The 20801-nt window shown below is 24.8% G+C and overlaps 4 protein-coding genes across 4 annotated transcripts; 3 read left to right on the top strand and 1 right to left on the bottom strand.

Moving 5' to 3' along the window:
- Positions 1-162: 162 nt before the first annotated feature.
- LOC122847763 (serine-rich adhesin for platelets-like) lies at positions 163-6023 on the bottom strand. The gene is made up of 6 exons (XM_044145620.1): positions 5509-6023; positions 4303-5046; positions 3565-4224; positions 3322-3489; positions 2742-3245; positions 163-2644 (listed from the first exon to the last, which is right to left on the bottom strand). The coding sequence occupies exons 2-6, from the start codon at positions 4931-4933 to the stop codon at positions 2511-2513; spliced, it is 2097 nt and encodes a 698-aa protein (XP_044001555.1). The 5' UTR covers positions 4934-5046; positions 5509-6023; the 3' UTR covers positions 163-2510.
- A 93-nt stretch (positions 6024-6116) lies between these two features.
- Positions 6117-7813, top strand: LOC122847765 (mediator of RNA polymerase II transcription subunit 29). The gene is made up of 2 exons (XM_044145622.1): positions 6117-6276; positions 6413-7813. Exon 2 carries the CDS (start codon positions 6417-6419, stop codon positions 6978-6980), a length of 564 nt encoding a protein of 187 aa, XP_044001557.1. The 5' UTR covers positions 6117-6276; positions 6413-6416; the 3' UTR covers positions 6981-7813.
- Positions 7814-9036: 1223 nt separating this feature from the next.
- On the top strand, positions 9037-16954 carry LOC122847764 (serum response factor homolog). The gene is made up of 5 exons (XM_044145621.1): positions 9037-10107; positions 10184-10435; positions 14282-14384; positions 15215-15340; positions 15809-16954. The coding sequence occupies exons 1-5, from the start codon at positions 9601-9603 to the stop codon at positions 15997-15999; spliced, it is 1179 nt and encodes a 392-aa protein (XP_044001556.1). The 5' UTR covers positions 9037-9600; the 3' UTR covers positions 16000-16954.
- Positions 16955-17049: 95 nt separating this feature from the next.
- On the top strand, positions 17050-20262 carry LOC122847766 (nucleolar MIF4G domain-containing protein 1 homolog). The gene is made up of 2 exons (XM_044145623.1): positions 17050-18562; positions 18631-20262. The coding sequence occupies exons 1-2, from the start codon at positions 17339-17341 to the stop codon at positions 20050-20052; spliced, it is 2646 nt and encodes an 881-aa protein (XP_044001558.1). The 5' UTR covers positions 17050-17338; the 3' UTR covers positions 20053-20262.
- Positions 20263-20801: the final 539 nt, after the last annotated feature.

Raw genomic sequence — 20801 nt, forward strand, 5'->3', positions numbered from 1 at the left:
ATTTTTTGCAAATTTTAAACCTTTAATATGTTTATAAAAAAAAAAAATATTTTTAAATAAAACAAATGATTATTTTTCAGTAATTTAATAAATTGTAATTTTTTTTTCAAATTGTCACATAAAAAATCAAACAAAAATATAAAATCCAGATACAAATTGGTAAATTATTTAAATAATTTTCCAAGGTCACTCTGAGTCAACACGCAAGACAATTTATTTATTATTAATTATTATTATTTACCAGTTCATGTACTTAAATTAATCCAGCATTTATTAATTTGACATTATTGTATTTTCATACACAATTTTGTATTTAATTATTTATTTATTAAACAGTATATTGCGTGTGCTTTTCATACAATTAATTATTCTTAAAGCGCATTTAAAAATTAGAAAAAAAATATTCCAAGCTATTATCATACACGCCCATATAGATTATAAATTGAGAATCAAAAAAAAAAATATAATTAAACGTCAAAAACAGTTTGGTTTTTTTTCCAGACAATAATTCAATGTTTCACATCATTTATATAATTTTAATTTGTACCCAGAATGTCCAATTTTTAAAAAATTTTTATCAACGATTATCAATATTATTTATTTATGAATTAAATTTTTTTTTTACTTCACGACATTCTCGACGACTTTATACATTATTTTCAATTTCTCAATTTTTATTTTCCCTTTTTTTTTACAAATTATAAATTTTATTTTCTCATGAAAAATAAAAATAAAATACACGTGTTCTTTTACAAATTAAAAAAAAAAAGACATTTTTTGTGCCTTAAGATTATAATCTAAATGCTCTTTTTTGATTAATCAAAAAAAAAAAATTATTTATAGAAAAAAAAAATATATACCTATATATGAATATAATATATTGGCAAAATCATGATGATTATAATTTGAAAAACAACTAAAATTGCTACATCAACAAATGATAATTAAAAATAAAAATTTAGACTGTTATTTGCCTTAATATTTTTTTTCGGTAAATATACAATCTGATATCCAAATCCATGGCTGAAAAATAATAATAATATTTTAATAAATCAATATATTTTTTTTATAATCTTCAAATGAAATATTCGAAATAAAAAATAAAAATAATTTGCAAATTAAATGAACGTGGTCGACAATTATTATTTATGATTTTTCTTCTCATTTTTTTTTTTTTGTGTAATTTAATTGTAATTAATCATTTTAACTTTTGTTTTTAATTTAATCTATAAATTTTCAGTTAAATCATACACTCAATTTGTGCTTTTAAATTACACTGATAATAATTATTATTATTTTCATGGTATCATTAAATTAAAACTGCACCTTCCAACTCAAAAACACACGTTGGACCATATTTTAATAATAATTATTAATATTATCATCATTATTATTTTTTTTTTCTTTTCATTTTTAATTAACTGCTACGTTATTTTTCGTTTTTTTTCTTCATTAAATTTGAGCAGTGGATTACTTATTTTTTTTTTTTTTCAACATGATGTACATATTATTATTCTATTTTCGATAATTTTATTTTCTCCTTGCCAATTATTATTTATTATTATTCTGTTTTTTTATAATTAAAAATTTTCTTATCGTTTTTTTTTTTTTTTTTTTCTATGATTAAAAGGAAAAAAAAGACTTATTTACTCAAAAAACATATAGTTATTTGTACATAGATATTATAAATATCCACTGGAAAGTTTTAAACTTTTCTTTATCCTTATCTTGAAGGATTTAAAAAATTTTCTTTCTCTCTATTACTTGTTTTTTTTTTAAATATCAAACCCAATTGAATCAAGGAAGATTCACGTCCAACATCAAAAATAGACTATTATAAAAGTGCAATAGATTGTTAAAAGCACTCTGTCGATTATTATTAATCATAATTTATTTTAAGGCGATATAGACAATCTAAATTACCTTCTAATAATTTTTGAAATAAAAATCAAACAATTCTATTTAATTTTATATCTACTTTTATATTATTCATACACTGAATTTGGGTAAAAATTAATTATCAATTAGATATATATATTTTTGTTTTTTTTTTTGTTAAACAATGATTCTTTTTCTTTTTAAATTTAGATGTTTATTTATTTTTTGACTTTCTCATTGTTTCTATTATACAAGTAAATCCGAAACGTGAACGATAAAATTATTTATATATTTTTTTTCCTTTATTTTTCATTATTAAATAAAAAAAAAAAAAACCATTTATCACGTGTTTTTTTTTTTTTTTATCAATTTTTTTCTAGACTACAACAATCTTGGTCAAAGTTATTTTTTGTTATTATCAAATATTTAATATCTTGTAAATTTAATTTTTTTTTTTTTTTTTGTTTATTTATAATTATTATTACACGAATAAAATTTTATTATTCATGGTTCGAATTTACGATATATCAACGAAAAAGAAAATTGATATTTATATTTCTTTTTAAAAAAATGATAAAAAAATTAAAAAAAAAAAAAAAAGAATAATAATAATAAATAAATTCCAAATTTATTTATGTACTGCCCTGTGATTTTTTTCTTGTTGATGAATTTTCAGCTGGTGATACTGCAGTTGTAGTTGACGCTCTTTTAGCTCTTCCAGTCGTTGAATTATTTGTTTTTTCCGTGTCATTTGCTGGAGTTGATCCTGAATAGAAATACAATTATTTTTTTATCTCAAATACTTGCTCAACAAATAGAAAATTTATTTTTGTACTTTTTAAAATTAAATTTAAATAACTTACCACGTGATTTTGTTCTTGTTGTTGGACTTGTTGCTGTACTAGTTGTTGCACTCGTTGTTGGACTTGTTGTTGGATTTGTTGAAGGACTTGTTGTAGGACTCGTTTTTTCTTTAGCCACAGTTTGTTTTTTAGTATCTTGTTTTTTAGATGAATTCGTATTATCTTCTACAACTGTATTCGTTCTTGCACCTCTTAATAATGCACGATTAGCACGAGATGGTACTTTAACCAATGATTTAGCTAATGCAAGTTCTTTATTTGTCGTTCGTTTAGCACGACTTACTTTTGGACTTGTTTTTTTTTCATCCTCCTCACTTGATGAAGATTCATCATCATCATCATCTTCATCGTCGTCATCGTCATCATCATCAGACGAACTTGATGAATCATCTTGTCTTGAACGTTTACGTTGACGTTTTGGTGATTTATTTGAATTACTTTCTTTTCCTTTACCTTTTTTTCTTCTTTTTAATTGTGATTCATCTTTAAATAATGACAAATCAACTAAAAGACAGAAAAAAACAATTAATCAACAAATTGGATTTTAAATTTTATCATTTTTTAAAAATTATATACTCACGTCCATCAGGATGTTCTTCTGTTACACTTGGTTTTTCTGAAACTCCAGCTTCAACATCAATAGCTCTTTTTAATATATTTTCCGTACGTAAAAGTTCAATTTTCGTTAATTGATATTTATTTTTATCAATTTTATTCAAATTTAAATTTGTCAATATACAATCAAAATCTAAAAAATAAAAAATTCATGTATTAGTAATTTTTTTTCATAAATATAATAATTATAATTTATAAATTAATATACCTGTAAAATCATAAAAATCTGGTGAATAAATTTCACCATTATTTTTATCTTGTGATAACCAACGTATACGTATACGTCTACTTGATTTATAAATATTTTGCATTGCTTGACAAACATAAAAACTACCCTCTGAATTACGTACAGCTAAAAATTCATTTTTATAAAAAACAATAAGTTTATCATCTGGATTTTTAGTACTTGTTGTTTTTTTCATTGTTTCTTTAACAATTAATGCAATTTCTGGTAATGGACTTTGATATGGTTGTGTTTGTACACGTGTTCTTTTTGGTTTACCACCATCACTATTTGTTTTTAAATCTTTTGTTTCACGTGATTTTCTTTTTTGTGTAGAACGTGGTGTTGTTGCTATTTTTTGTTCAATTTTAGCTGTTGTTACTGGCAAATTTTCATTATCTTGTTTAGCTAATTGTGTTGTTGTTGCTGCTGTTGGTGAGGTTGTTGTTGTTGTTGTTGTTGATTTTTGTGGACTGTCAGCAATTATTTTTTTATCATCATTTTGTTGATTTAATTTATTAACAGGTGTTATTGTTAATGATGTTGATGATGGTAATACAATTGATTGCAATGTTTCAATTTTTTTTGATCCATTATTAACAGATGCTTTTGTTGTTTCTTCTAATTTTGTTATTTGCAATGCACCTGTAAAACAATCATGTAAATTAATATAAAATAAAAAATTTATAAAACATTATTAGTATAAAAATTAATTTATCTAACCTGATGATTCATTGACAGTTGAACAATTATTATCATTTTGTTTTTGACAATCTTGTTGTTGTTGTTGTGTTGTATTAACACTCGTATTTTCCAAACTTGAATTATTATTTTTATTTGTATCTTGATTTTGTTTTGTTTGTCCAATAATATCACTATTATTACCACCACTTGTCGTTGTATCAACTCCATTTGTCATTGTTTTATCAACAGCATCTTTATCAATAATACCAGTTATTGTTGTTGATACTGTTGTTGTTGTAGTTGTTGCACCAGCTGTTGTAATAGCTTGTGTTGTTGATGTTGGTGTTGTTGTTGATGTAATTGATGTTGTTGTTGCTGTACCGGTTGTTGTAGATGTTGTTGTATTATTAGCATATGATTGATTTTGATTTTGATAAACTTGAGATCTGTGATCTTGCACAAGACTCAGTGGTTGTGCTTGTTGTTGATTTGGTGGTTGTAACATTGTATAACTCATACCACTATTTGTTAAAGGTTTCATTGATGCACTTGATTCAGTACCAGGTACAACTTTTTGAGCAACAACATTCATTGGTAATATTGAATGTCCCGGTGTTGTTGGTGATGTGCCAACACCTTGCATTGATGATTTCAATGCTGATGCACTCATTGTTTTTTATATTTTTATTAAATATATATATATTTTCTATTTAAAACACCAAATCACTGTATTTTTTTATATATATATTTATTATTAAAATTGTTCAATTCACTCCAATTTATCTACAATAATAACAACAATAAAATAAGGATTAAAAATATGAAATATCAGTAAAATAATGACATTTATTTTTATATGATTAATGATTAGACTGCGCAATTATTTTGATAATCAAGTGAGTAAGGTCATTGGATACTTGGTAATAGTTTGGTTAAATAAATACAGTATATACTTGTCTGTGTGTTATGAAATAATATCAGACAGATCGGCGGGAAGAGTGATAAGGGGAACTGGAAATAAGAGGGGGTTATAAAATTTCACAGAGTAAACATAAACATAGACTTGAGATTAATTTATTTTTCTTATTTTTTATCTTTTTTTTTTTTTTATCCTTTTTTTTACCAATTCACTTGCTTATAATTATCAAATGAAATGAAAAAATTATTGCTTTTTTATTTTATCCAAAGCACAGTGAATATTTAATTTTTTTTTTGATGCCAAATCATCAAGTTAATGTGACTCACCACGATGCAAACGATGCGATAAAAACGCGTCTCTCTCACTTGTGTGTTGATAGTACAATTGATATACGAATTACAGGCTTCTTGTATTTTTTTTTTTTTTTTTTTTTTTTTGTTATACACATAGGCGACCTCGCGGACGGGTTAACTCATCTTCCATGACGACATTTTTTCCCGCTCACAATATTTTTTCATTTGTTTATTCACATTATTTATTAACACTCAAATATATTATTAACATTATTATTGAGTTAATTGTTGTAAATTTTTTTTAATTATTAAAACAAATAATAGAATTTTTTATTTTGTTGGAATTATTTTGGAGCACACACACACGAAATTATTTATGAACCCGTGGACTTTTACCGTGCAGTCATGAATAGAAGAGAAATATAATCAGCAATATATGTAAAAAAAAAAAAAAAAGAGAGATATATGTGTGTAAAAAATATATATATAAAAAAATATACATACAAGAATGCCAAGACGTTAGATGGCGTCGGTCTTTGGACGCCGTAAAGCTAAAGCCAAATTTACAAGCAACGCTTTGATTGGTTATGTTATTTTCATGAAGCGAATTTTTTATGTTCAGCCATGTTTTTTTTACCATTTGTCAAAATTTTTTAAATATATTTTTAACCAACAGATGGCACATTGTTATGGTTTATTTACTTTTTTTTGTTAATTCATTTTGCAACACCATATTGTTGTTGACAATTGACAATTAGTCAATAATAATTTCAAATAATAGTTTTACAAAAAAAAAATAGCGTAAGTTTATTAATTTTATTTCTATAATTAATCTAATAATGCAAATTATTTATATTTTTAATTTAGAATATTGTTGTTATTCATTATTGAGGTTATCTATAAAAATTATTAAATAATCTATAAATTTTTTAAATAGACAAATGATGAATATACCAGCAATTCAGCAACAGGGAGTGATGCCAATGGGCCAAATGGGCCAGGCACAAAATTCCCAAATGTCACAAAATCCACAACAAGTTCAACAACAACAACAACAGCAACAGCAGCAACAACAACAAACTCAAGAAAAACTTGATAATATATCTAAAATAAAATCATTAATTGGACCACTTAAAGAATCACTTGCTGTTGTTGTTAAAACAGCGGCACAAACATTAAATCAAAATAGTATGGTTGATGTTGGCTCATTAAAAGGACTTGATCCACCAGATTATAAATTTAATAAACATACTGAAGAATTTTATTCAATATGTGATCAAATTGAATTACATTTAAAAACATCAATTGAATGTGTATCACAACATAGTAGTTCAGTACGTTATTTACCACTTCAAGTTGCTCCAACAAGAACTGAAACTGTACCAAGTCAAGAAGGACCAATATTAACATATCCACAATTTTTATTAACTGCTAAAGCACAAGTTGCTTATGTTCGTGAAGTACATGATAATCTTGTATTAGCTGCTCATCCACCAGCTGATTAATAACTAGAAAATGGTTATTTGTATCCAAATAATTTTAATCATCATTAAGACTATCATCATTTTTTTTTTGTAAGGGTTCATTAATTTATGATTCAATCAATATAACATCACATAAAATCATAACTTTATTTTAATATTTAAATTTATTTATAAATGTTCCCTGCAAATGAAAAAGAAAAATTTTTAAAAAAGGATACAAATAACCATTGTAAAAAATAGTTTATAAATTATTATTTGAATTTAAAAAATTATAATTAGAAAGAACAGACGTTTTTTTGTTAATAGAAAAATTTAATTTATGATAATATTATTTATAAATTAAAAATAAACAACAAACAGTGAAAAATAAACAAAAAAAAAATATTAATATTTAATGATTTTTTTTCTATTTGAATGATTTATTATTTTGATAGTTACTGTTGAAAATAATAATGAAAAAAATTGAAAATATGTAATTTTTCACTTGTTAAGTATGTGGATAGACGTTATCATATTTTAATCGTTCACTTGGTATAACTAAATAGCTCCATTTGTGGTGATATAAAGATGTTTATCAATGTACAACTGGTAACCAGTGGCACCCTTGAAATAATCAAGATGGGTGGTAACTGAGTTAACGATCCTTGTCACCACCTAAACTGTGTAAACAGTAAAATTATGTTAATTAATAATAAATGTAAACAACAAATATAAATTTAATTAAATAATATTTTTTTTTGAATATAAGATACTTGTATGCCTATATATAAAAATAAATAAGGAAAAAAAAAAAAAAATTACAAGAACGCGTTTCAGGCATTCAGACAGTGTACTTCCCCGATGATGATGATGAGAAAAAAAAAAAAAGAAAAAAAATTGAATAAAAATAAATAATATTAAGTATGCGTCATGTATTAAAAAAGGAAAAAAATATGTTGAATTAGAAAAATAAAAATAAAATCTATAAAATTCAATAATTTTTTTTTTTGATATTTTTTAAAATTTATTTTTAAAAATGAAAAAAAAAACATAAATTGATAACAAATAATTATTTAGGATAATAATAGATTGTATATTTTTGTAAAAATTAATTTTGGGTTTTTTTTTCGTTTTATTTTTATATTTTTATCATTAACTGATAATAAATTTTTGGTTTTTTATTTTTAATTTTGTGTGTTTTTAGTTAAAATATAAATACATCGTTTAACAGAACGGTATATTAAATGTTCTATTATTAATATCAGCTGTTAGATGTTTAACGTGTGTCGAGTGAAAAATTAAAACTTCTTCAGTTATTATAAAATGAGATTTTCTCTAAAAACTCCTCAAAGAAATAACGCTATTTTTAATCAGTATATGTATGTAAAAAGAAACCATCTATTTTTGCAATGACTTGAATTAAACCATTCCAAATATTAAAAATAAATCCAAATAAAAATTAATATTCATAATTGAAATTTGACTAGACTAAATTAAAAATCAATTAAAAAAATTTTATCAATTTTAATTCAATAAGAAAAGAAATTTTAAAAATTAGAAATAATTAATTAATAGAAAAAAAAAAAAGAGGATTCAAGTGCAGTGTAAAATTGTAATATATATATGAAATAAAAAAAATTTAAAACTGAAAGAGGTATAAAACCATGGCGAGTACATGACGAGAGGGGTAAAGTGTACAGAAAACATTGGCTACTGACAGTTGGATTGGTGTTTTGCCGCCGCGCGCCGTTCAACGATTCGAAAAGGAAGGACCACCTCTGTTAACCATATTTGGCAAACTTTTCCTAATATGGTAACGTCTACTTCTAAATATGGCAGCCGGGGACGCCCTCTTGATTGTCACTGTAATCCTCCGCCACCTTTAAAAATTCATATTATACAATATAAATATCAATTAAACATAAAAATTTTATTAAACAATATTAATTAATATTCAATAATGAATTTATTAATTTAAAAAAAATTATATTTATAAATAATATAATTATTGTGATATGATTATGTGGAACTACTTTAATCTTGCGTTGTTTATTATTGGTGGGAGTAAATTGGGTGCACAAACACGCGGAGGCACCGCTCTTGCACGTAGGTCAAGTTACGATACTCAATGCGCGTTCAGTTGGCGGGGAGCGCTCATAACGTGCGCACTAAATTTTTCATGTTATTAACCATAGATGGTATATCACGTGGTTTTTAACAAATGTCGGAATTAAAATATAAATAAACAATTTTTATTAATTTTATTAATTTTTTTTTTTTTTTTATATGTTTAAATAAACTGACATTTATTAAAATTTCTGGCCAAAGAAAAAATTTTTTAAAAAAAGTTGTGTCAACATTGAAAGAAAAAAAAAAAATAACCAATAAAATAAAAATAAATTTGACAGATAAACTTGTTGTTATTTATTTTTAATTATTATTTTGTTTTTTTATTTTTTATCAAATTATTAATTATTGCTATTATTATTTTGGAGCCAAAGTGTTGATTGTTTTTTTTTTTTTTTTTTTTTTTGATAAATAAAAATTTAATTTGAGAAAAAAATATAAATATAACCTATATTATAAAATATAATATTGTGAATAGTAATAATTAATTAGTGATTGATAAATAAAATTAGATGTGCGGGAGTAATTTTTTGTGATGGATAACCCGAACGGTGGTAGGGACAGTCGTTACACGACACTTGGTTACAACATGGGAATGATGGGAAGTGATACTGGTACTGAAATGTATGGACGTCCATCAACATCACAGCTGGCTGCTGCTGCTTCACAATTAAACCGTAGTGGCGCTACAATGATGGGAGGACCTGGTGCACCAGGAAGTGTTGGTGTTACTGGTGGTAATGGTGGTAATAGTGCTAGTGGTAATAATAGTGTACAAAGAGGCCTTAAAAGAACATCATCTGATGTTTGTTATGATGATGGTAATGGTAGACAAACAATGGGACAAGGACAATTGGGTATTGGTGATTGTGTACCAGATAATATTGATGATGCATTTACAAATCTTGGTGCACCTAAAAAATCACCACCATCAAATGGTAAAAAAACTAAAGGAAGAGTTAAAATTAAAATGGAATATATTGATAATAAATTACGTAGATATACAACATTTTCAAAAAGAAAAACTGGAATTATGAAAAAGGTTTGTCAACTTTTTTATTTATTTATTTATTTATATAGAAAATAAAAATATTAATAATAATATTTAATAATTACAGGCGTACGAGTTATCAACATTAACTGGTACACAAGTTATGTTACTTGTTGCAAGTGAAACTGGACATGTTTATACATTTGCAACACGTAAATTACAACCAATGATAACAAGTGAAGCTGGTAAAGCACTTATACAAACATGTTTAAATAGTCCAGATCCACCACCATCTGGTTCATCTGGTGATCAACGTATGTCTGCAACTGGTTTTGAGGAGACTGAATTAACATACAATATTGCTGATGATGAACAAAAAGTAAGACAACTTGTTTATGGATCACCACATGGTGGTACAATACATGGTGGTTATGGTGGTCCTGGTGGACCACCAGTATCTCAACATGGACCATCATCACATTCACAACATTCACAGCATGCGCATTTAATTGGTCATGCACATGCTGGATCACCAAGCTCACATTTGGTACCATGTTCAAGTCCAGGACCAATGTTAGCTGGTGGACCATATCAACAATCATGTCCATCACCATTACCACCACCACATGCGGCTTATCATCCTCATATGTCACACTCGCATCCTCAACGATAGTTAACATTATTTTTATTTTTTTTCTTTGAATCAATTTTTAAAATTTTATTTTAATCAAAACATTTTTTACAAGTCCAAAGACCTCAACACCATGCTGTGTTAAAGTCGATAAAGAGATTAGGAAAAAAAATCAAAAAAATTATATCTAAATAACATTTTTTTTTTGTTTTTTTTTTTAGATAGAAAAAGATTGTTAAAATGTTTTTCAATACGCGTTTAATTGTACAGATCTCTTCTTTTTTTTTTTCACATTTTATACTTAAAATTTTTTTTTATTATTTAATCATTTATAAAAAAAATAATTTAAATATATTTATTAGCGTATTTGTAAATACGATTATTTAGTCTTCCTTATTGGGAATTTAAAAAAACAAAAAAAGATTATTATTGATAATAAATTTTTAATTAAAAGGATGCGAGTATTCAGGATGATAACCGAAAACGGTGTATGCTTTGTGTTTTTTTTTTTTTTCATTTTTTATTAATTTTTTATTACTCAGTATTGTTTTTTGTGCATCGTTGTAATTTTTTTTTTTAAACTTTTTTTTTTTTTTGTTTGTTTTGTGTGTGCTGTAGTGGCATGTGTAGCTATTTTTTTTTTTTCTGTCTATTGTGTTTGTCTATAGATATAAGTAGCAAGTACTTAAAACAAATTTTGAAAATTATTTAATATTCAACCCTTCAGGTTTATAAAGAAAAAAAAAAAAACTGAGATACGATTTGTTCCGTCCAATTTGCATGTTATTTATAATTTAAAAAAAAAAAAAATTAATGGTGCTCGTAATCTCAGTAATTTTTATATTGTCCTCTATCATTTTTAAAGATCAACAAAGTACAAAATAAAATGATTTTTAAATGACAATTAATAATGAAAAAATAATAAAAAACAAAATATATATATTTTACAATTTATCAAAGATGAAAATAAATAAATTTGACAATTTTCAAGCCAATTGTATCACACGTGTACATAAATGTACTGTAAAATACTGTGATAATATTTATATATTGCGTTTATACAATTTTCATTTTAATAATTAAACCGTAAGATTGGTTACAAAAAAAAAAAAAAAACAATTTTTTACTGGCTTTTATTTTTTCTTAAATTTAAAAATAAGGTAGGTGTAATTTTTATTGCTTGATGATGATGTGGGGATATGCTGCCTTGAAATTGTGATTTTTTTTTTTTGCCTAAATTTGAATGCATTGTTGTTTAGTAGTTCAAAAAAAAATACAAGAAAACAAAACCACACATATTTTCCTGCATCCTTGAAATTCCAAAAAAGTCATGACATTATTTTTTAATATAAAAAATTATTATTTATTTTCTTGTTTACATGAAAATCTCAAAGGTAGGTTTACTATATTCGCTTTCATAATTTTTTTTTTTTACCATTTTCCACAGCTTTCTGTTTTCCATAATTTGTAATTTTATATTTTCTTTAAATATCATTATTTTTACCTTATTCAACTCGTTATTATTATATATTTATTTTTTTCTAAACAAAGATTTTGATCTCGTGGTCGTGCGCATTTTTTCACGTGGAAAAAAGAAAAAGTAAAATTAAATTTCATCACGATGCTCGTGGTATTATGGTACGCGTCCTAGGTAAATAAAAAAAAAAAAAATAGACACAATTTACAAAAGTGTCCCCGTACGATTTGAAGCAATGTCTTATTGCTTAATAACTAAAATCAACATTGGCCTGGAATGACATCGTGTGCGTAATTTTTTTAAGACAACAATTACCTCCATATAATAATCACCATTTGAATTGAAAATATTTTTACAAATAAATGTATAAAGTCATTATGTGCTAATAATGAAAAAAAAAAAAATAAATGATGATAATTAAAAAAAATAGAAAAAAATAAATATGGACAAAATTGAATACAGTAGTAGTAATAAAATAAATAGTTTAAAATTAAGCCTGAGGTTAAATACAATTGGTATTGGCAAACGTGTGTCTCATTGAAATTTTAAAGAAATAAAAAATTTAAAAAAAAAAAGAGGTTTGTTACGTTTGACCAGGTGTGCAAACGTTCTCGTAAGACTACAACTGAAGTATATCTCATATGGATATGGAAGGTGGAAGCCAATGTGCCATATACGGTCACCTTTGTCAAAGGCCGACTTGTTGTATTGCCATATAGAGTCAATGTTTCTCTCGATACCACCAGACATACACACAATTTTTATATATAAAAAAAATTTATCTACTTTTTATATATAGTTAATAAAAAATTAAAAAATTTATATATTTATAATACTTGACTTGATTTGAGTTGACTTGGAGTTGATGGTTTGGACCCGACCAGAGAATATCACATAAATTATATATTTATTTATTATTTACCTTTTTAGTCAAATAATTTATTATCTCTTTTATATATTTTTCATTAGATTATTAAATATAAATTTATAGAAATATTATCAATGAAAATTTTTGACTTGTTTAAATAAATCAATGTACCGTTTGTTTTTATTTTTTAAAAAAAATTAATATAAAATTTTTTTGTTTAAAATACTTGGTAAATATTTTATCGTCATCAAAAATATTACTTGCTATGAAATTCAGTGGACACTTTTTCACCACTGTCCTTCATTCCATCACTTCGTATTCATGAGAAGGCACGATGAAACGATATATATAAACGGTATTATATTTATATAAAAATACGATCAGTGTATTGCCATACTGGATGCTTTTTTGTAACACAATGTCCGGCATTATCAAGCTTTCATATTTCCCGGCTACAATTTAAACTTGACCATCAAGAATTTAATTTTTTTTTTTTTATCACAAACAATAAATACAACATACATTTTCAATAATACAATAAATATAATTTATATACAAGTATTTTTTTTATTTTTCTATATAATTTTTAAAAAATAGAAAATTTAAAAAAAAAAAACAGTTTCCATTTATGGTTTTACTGTCTCTCAATAACATTGTATTTTAAAAAAATTAAATTTATTATTATTATCTAAGGGTTACAATGAACAAGTAGTAAAGCTCGTGAGAATTATTTTATTCTTAAAATGTTATATTTATATTTTATTATATATATATACTACGAAGTGCGTTAAGTCTTTGAGTGCGCGGGATTGCCTTATAAGGCGCGAACAAGGATGCATCTTTACCCGCTAACTTTTATGTATGTATTTTTATATAATATATATAAAAATATGTTTGTATGTATCTGCACGTATCCAGGGAGTCATTTTGCTGATCGGTTCGTCAATTGAATTTTTATATATAATTTTTTTTTTATTTTGCTACTGGTGATGATGCTGCTTCTGTTGCTGCTGCTTTACTTGTTCTTTTTCTTCATCGAAACCACCCATGGAGTATCTATACATTTCACAACGGATCAATCCTTTTTTTTTTAATATAAAAAATTTTTTTATGGCACTCGTACTTGTTGACTTCTTATATACATTATTTAACTGATGATTTATTTGAAAAAATCATTTATTTTTTTTCGAAAATTAATTGAATGTTTTATATATATATTTTTAAAACATATTTTTTATGTCTGATGCAGGAAGAAGGAGCATCACCGAGGTCTGATATATGTGCCAATGATAGTGAGGGTGATAGCAGTGACGGAGAATCTCCACCATCAAAAGATCCAAAAAATCATTCTGGTAATAATTAATAATTAATTGTAATGTACAAAAATACTTGTGTGTTATAAATTATAAATATCGAGTATATTAAAAATCGTTATATATATAAATAAAATAGCCGCGGGGTTACTTAGAATGCGAAAAACGTGCAGTGCAAATGATGACGGGGTTGCAGCCGTGTAAGGGGAAGAAGTTTGTAAGGAGAGTACGTACATACAGTTGAGTCCGATGACCAAACTAAGACGACAACGACGATACCTAACTGGGAAGTTGGATCCGGTCGTTGAAAGCAACTGAGAGAGACAAAAAATCATATATAAAAAAACAAATAAATAAATAAAAAAAAAGAGAGACTCTCTTAAATGCAGGTGTACACATAAATATCGATGCTAATATATAAATAAAAATTACATACATATATACAAACAACAACAACAACAACAATAAACAACGTTGCAGCCATCAAGACGAAGACAACAATTATCAAGATGACAAAGACCCAATGATGTTTTTTTTTTTTTTTCGATCATGAACAGAAGCAATAAACACGTTCGGTTATCTTTGACTGTCTGATGAATGTCTTTTTTTTTTTTTTTTGTTATTATTTTATTTATATTTGTCTTGTTACCCTCTTTATTTTAATCCAACTTTTGATGAATATATATATTCAACGGGACAATTTATTTTTCGATTACTATGCAACCGTGTGCTACAAAATTAATTAGTCAATTTTTTTTTAATTTCTTGATGACAAAAGTCGTTATTATTCATTCGATTTCTCTGAATTATATTGAATTTATTTTATTCCTTTTTTGGATACTTTAAATAATTATTTTTTTTTGTTGCAGGAGTTTCATCATTTTCAACTGGTATAATGTATCAAATGCCACAAAATGTCATGTATTCACCAAGTCCAGGTGTATTATTGAGTATTGGACAAAATGGACAACCAGTACAAATATCACAAGACGGAAGTCAGTACCTAGATATTATTTAGGTTTTAATTATTATTATTTTAAGACTTGTTTTTATTTATTTTTTTAAACATACGTGTCAGCACGTATTAGTCCTTATTTGATAGACAGGATGTTCATAATTTAATTATCATAAATATACTTAAACTTTGAATTATAAAACTCCAATTGGCAGGTCGCAATTTATGAAATAATATATGTATCCATTGTCTTTGACTTGTTGAATATTTTCCCTTGAATTTCTCGTCATATTTATAGTTTTTATTCTTTCTTTTTAGACCATTATTATTTTTTTTAATTCAATTTTTTTTTTTGTTGTTGTTATATCTGCATTTATATTGTTACAAAATAGGCGTGTCTGTGATTTTTATATTTCTTTGTTTTACTTAACTTTCTTATGATGATTTTATTTTTATATATGGCTTTATGTATGTTATTTTTTTAATTTAATTATTTTTTTTATTACAGGTACATCAAGCATGAATTCCGGACAGGGAAATCAACCATTTATAACAATACCTCTTAATGTGGCAATGAGTGCTGCTGGTTTATCACTACCAGTAACATCAAAAGCTTTATCATCAACTTGCTCAATGACATCATCTTCTGGTTCTAATAACTCAGACATGCCTTCAGATTTGAGTAAAGAACGTAAATGATTTTTGCTTCTTTTTTTAAAAAAGATTTATCTTAAATTTTAATTTTCTTTTTTTTTTTTTAAATAATGCCTTAGTAATTACTAATGAATGAATTATTATTAAAATTAATCAATCAATTTTTACGAATGATAGAAAAAAAGAAACGAATAAATAATCTCAAATTATTGTAAAATTGTTTGAGCTAAACTACAATATTATATAGTAATATTAAAATTGAAAAAAAAAGAAACAAAAAAAATATTTTTTAATAACAAATATCCTGGTTTTTTAAATAAAACCAAATATCTTTACTATTTTTTTTTGTTAAATTTTTGTAAAATATATTACATCTAGTCAACTGTGGTTAGTGCAATTAATTTAAAGTATTTTTTTTTTTTTTTTTTTTTACGAAACTCTCACTTAGATTCCATAAGTTCCACACGTTTATTTTGCAAGAATACATACCAGACACATACACGCACATACTGCATTAATTATATTTATATTTTTTTTTTTGTTAAACTATTTATATTTTTTTTAGAATCTCAAGATAGTTTATTATGGTTTAACACCATTTTGCCTTATTGACAATGTAATCGTGATCTGTTTTTTTAAATTTTCATTTATACAATTTATTCCTCTGTACATATCACAGTTTATATTTTTCAAATCATACTCAAATTAATCATCAATTATGTCATTGATATATTTAAATAAAATCATTTTTAACATAAAAAATAATACGTCATTTTTATGAGGATATTTGTACATATATATTTTCTATGAAAAGTAAAAAAATTAAAAGTTTAATAATAAAAAATAGCTGTAAATTTTTATTTTTTTTTTTTGTTTATATATAATTAATAATTTTCAGGTCGTATGTTTGTATAACATTGTTGTAAATGAATGAAATTATATTGTACTTTAATATTATTAAATAATTAAAAAAAAAATCGAACAAATAAATAAAAATTAAGTGTTTTTTTATTATTATTATCATTTAATCGAATTTTTTATCTTTGAATATTTTATTTTTCAGATTTTCTATTTTAAATTAAATGGATTAAATCAAGTCATTTAGCTTAAAAAAGAAATGCATTTTTTATAAAAATTAATAATTAATTTAATGAGGAAAAAAAATTATTAAAATTATTTTAAAAAAATTGTGCGCAGAGAGCATGCAGAGCCAAGACGTGTGGAATATGAACTAAATATTTTTTCTCTTTTTTTTTTCTCTTTTTCTCTGTCGTATCGAAATGTATTGAAAAAAAAAGCACATGGTCCGTCAATATAGGTTAATAAACAGCTTGTTCAATATAAAAAAATAATCAAAAGTTAGTTAAATTATAAACAATATAAAATGAAGGCTAAAAAATCCAATAAAAAATCAATAACAATAAAAAAAAGTCGTAAAGAAATACGTAAAGATCAACGTAAACAAAAAAAAGTTAGACGTGCTGAATATTATTCAAAAAAAAATCAACGACCTGGTGCAGTTGTAACAAATCAAGATGATGATAACAAAAATAACAATGAAAATATTAAATTAAATAAAAAAAAAGCTGAAGTAAGTACAGAAGATCGTATTGCTAGAAAGCTAGAAAATGAAAAAAAACAACAAGAAAGGTTGGCTAAACAAATGGAAAAAAAACGTAAACATCAATTAATTGAAGACAATGAAATGGAAGATAAAACAATAAAACGTCTTGAAAAACAATTAAGATTAAATAAACGTAAAAATAAAAGTACACCAAAATCATTTACTGATGATGGTTTAGATTATTTGTTAGATTTTTGTGATCCAGAAAATCGTAAAATTGCTATAGAAACTGAAAAACATTTAATGGGTGCTGATGCTGAATCTGATTTTGAGGAAGATTTTGCTATGATGACTGGTGTTGGTAATGATAAAGTTGCTAAAGGTAAAGACAATAATAATGATGCCGAAGATGATGATGATGATGATGATGATGTTGATGGTCTTGAATCAGATGAAGACTTGGAAGGATTAGAATCTGGTGAAGATGAAGACTTGGAAGGATCAGAATCTGATGATGATCAAGACTTGGAAGGATTAGAATCTGATGAAGATGACCAAGATTTATCAGAACTAAATGACAGTGATGACAGTGAACCATCACCAGCATCAAAAAAACGTCCAGCCAAGGTAGAAAATAAAACATTATCAAAAAAACAAAAAGTAGAAAAGAAAAATAATACAAATAAACAAATTAAATCAGATGAAAATGATGAAAATGATTTTAATAATGATGATGATGATGATGAGGATGCCTTTGACGATGACATGGAAGATTTTGATGAAGACAAAGATGATAATGATGAGTCTGAATCAACAAAGAAAAATGATGATGGCACATGGGAAGATATTTATGGTAGAAAACGTGATAAAGATGGTAATGTTATAACAACAACAACAACAAATAAATATATACCACCAGCAGCACGTTTAAAATTACTTGAAAATACAACAATTGAAAGTGAAAAAATATCTAGACTTAGAAAACAATTGAAGGGTTTAATAAATAGACTTGCTGAATATAATATACACAGTATTGCCAATCAGGTAAGTTTAAATTTTAATTTTGTATATCTAAAATCATTGAGTAATATTATTATTTTCTTTTTTTTTAGATTGAAGATTTGTACATGGCAAATAGTAGAAATGACATGAATGAATTATTAGCAAAATTAATGATGGAATCAATTGTTGCTCCAGTAATGACACCTGATCGTTTAATTGCTGAACACATGATGCTTATTGCTATTCTTCATGCAAATATTGGAACAGAAGTTGGTGCACATTTTTTATTGACAATTGTTAAAAAATTTAATGAAATGATTAATCAATATAATGAAGTTGAAAATAAGGAACTTGATAATATTGTACTTATGATATCACATCTTTATAATTTTAAAGTTTATGGATCACAGTTATTATATCAAATACTTGATATATTAGCATCAAAATTTAATGAAAAAGAAATTGAAATAATATTATTAATATTAAAAACAGTTGGTTTTTTATTGAGAAAAGATGATCCAATTTTATTAAAAGAACTTATTATTAATCTTCAACAAAAAGCATCATCATCGAAATCAACAAATACAAGAATACAATTTATGCTTGAAATATTAATGGCTATTAAAAATAATAATATGAGTAAAATAGCACAATATGATCCATCACATATTGAACATTTAAAAAAAATGTTAAAAACAATTTTGAGAAAAGGTAATACAGTTACACAATTTAATATATCATTAAATGATTTATTAAATGTTGATGAAAGAGGTAAATGGTGGATTGTCGGTTCAGCATGGACTGGTAAAATTGATAATTTAAAAATAGATAATAAAAGTACAAACAATAAAGATACAATGTTTAGTCAAAAAATACTTGATCTTGCTGATAAACAAAGAATGAAAGGTGTTAAAAAAGATATATTTTGTATATTAATGACTGCTGAAGATTATATGGATGCATTTGAAAAACTTCATTCATTACAAGCTAAAGATGTTATACCAGTTATTATCAATTGTTGTTTACAAGAAAAGAAATTTAATTTATATTATGCATTATTATCACAAAAATTATGTGATTATGATAAAAAAAATGCACGAGTATTTGGACTTCAATTAAGAGATGGTATTAAAAATAAACTTGAAATACTTGGTGAATATAAAAATATACAAATTCATAATTTAGCTGAATTTTGTGCAAATTTAATTATTGGAAAAGCAATAACATTAATAATATTAAAAGATATTGAATTTACTGAACTTGATAAACCAACAATGCGTTTTCTTAGACAATTAATGATTGGTATATTACTTAATGATAATACTGAGTCATGTGTTGAAGCATTTGAAAAAATATCAAAATCACCAAATTTAAAACCATTAAGAGATGGATTGAGATTTTTTATAAGTTGTTTTGTTGTTAAAAATATTGATTCTAAAAATTTACCAGAAAATCATGTACGTAAATTAAAAGAACGTGCTGATATTGTTGAAAAAATATTGCTAACTCGTTCTGGAAGAATTGCTTTTTAATGATTTAATAAAATGTAAAAATATTTTTAGCTACTCAAATTTTACATCAAGTTTTATATTCATGTAAATATAATTATAATGACAAAATATTATTGTTTGATAATTCATGATTATAGGACTTTAAATTTTCATTAATTAATTAATTTAATTACATAACGTTTTACTGCAATCATGTAAAATTGTTCAATAAATTTTGTAATATTAAAATGATTGTTGACTAGTGTTTTTTATTTGTTTGTTTTTTACATAAAGATATATAGGCTTAACGAGACGAGCAGAATTAAAAAGACTATAAATTTATAGGTTTTTGCTTGATTAATATAGGATCAAACTGGCACTCTGATAAAAGAAGAAAAACTTTTTGTTCTATGATAATGTGGCAATTCAAAGTATCATTATTAAAAATAATAAAAATCACCAATCTTTACATTTATAGTTTTTGTTGAATGTGTTGTTAAATTATTTGTAACAATACATTTAAAAAAAAAATCAATAATAATTTTAATTAATTATAATGTTTTCAACTATAATCCCTGAAGAAATTTTCCTCTGTTTTTCTCCGTTATTCCTTCGTTTCTGTCCAATATTTTTTTCTCTGATTTTCTCCATGATTCCTCTGTTTCTCTCCGATATTTTTTTCAATTTTCTTTGATTTTCTCCGCACTTCCTCGAAGTAGAATTGCGAAAAAATCTGGGAAATTATTTGAAAAAAAAAAAATGTCCAGCAATGCAGGCGCAGGGGTGACCGC

The sequence above is a fragment of the Aphidius gifuensis genome, linkage group LG1, assembly GCF_014905175.1.
Source record: "Aphidius gifuensis isolate YNYX2018 linkage group LG1, ASM1490517v1, whole genome shotgun sequence".
NCBI lineage: Eukaryota > Metazoa > Arthropoda > Insecta > Hymenoptera > Braconidae > Aphidius > Aphidius gifuensis.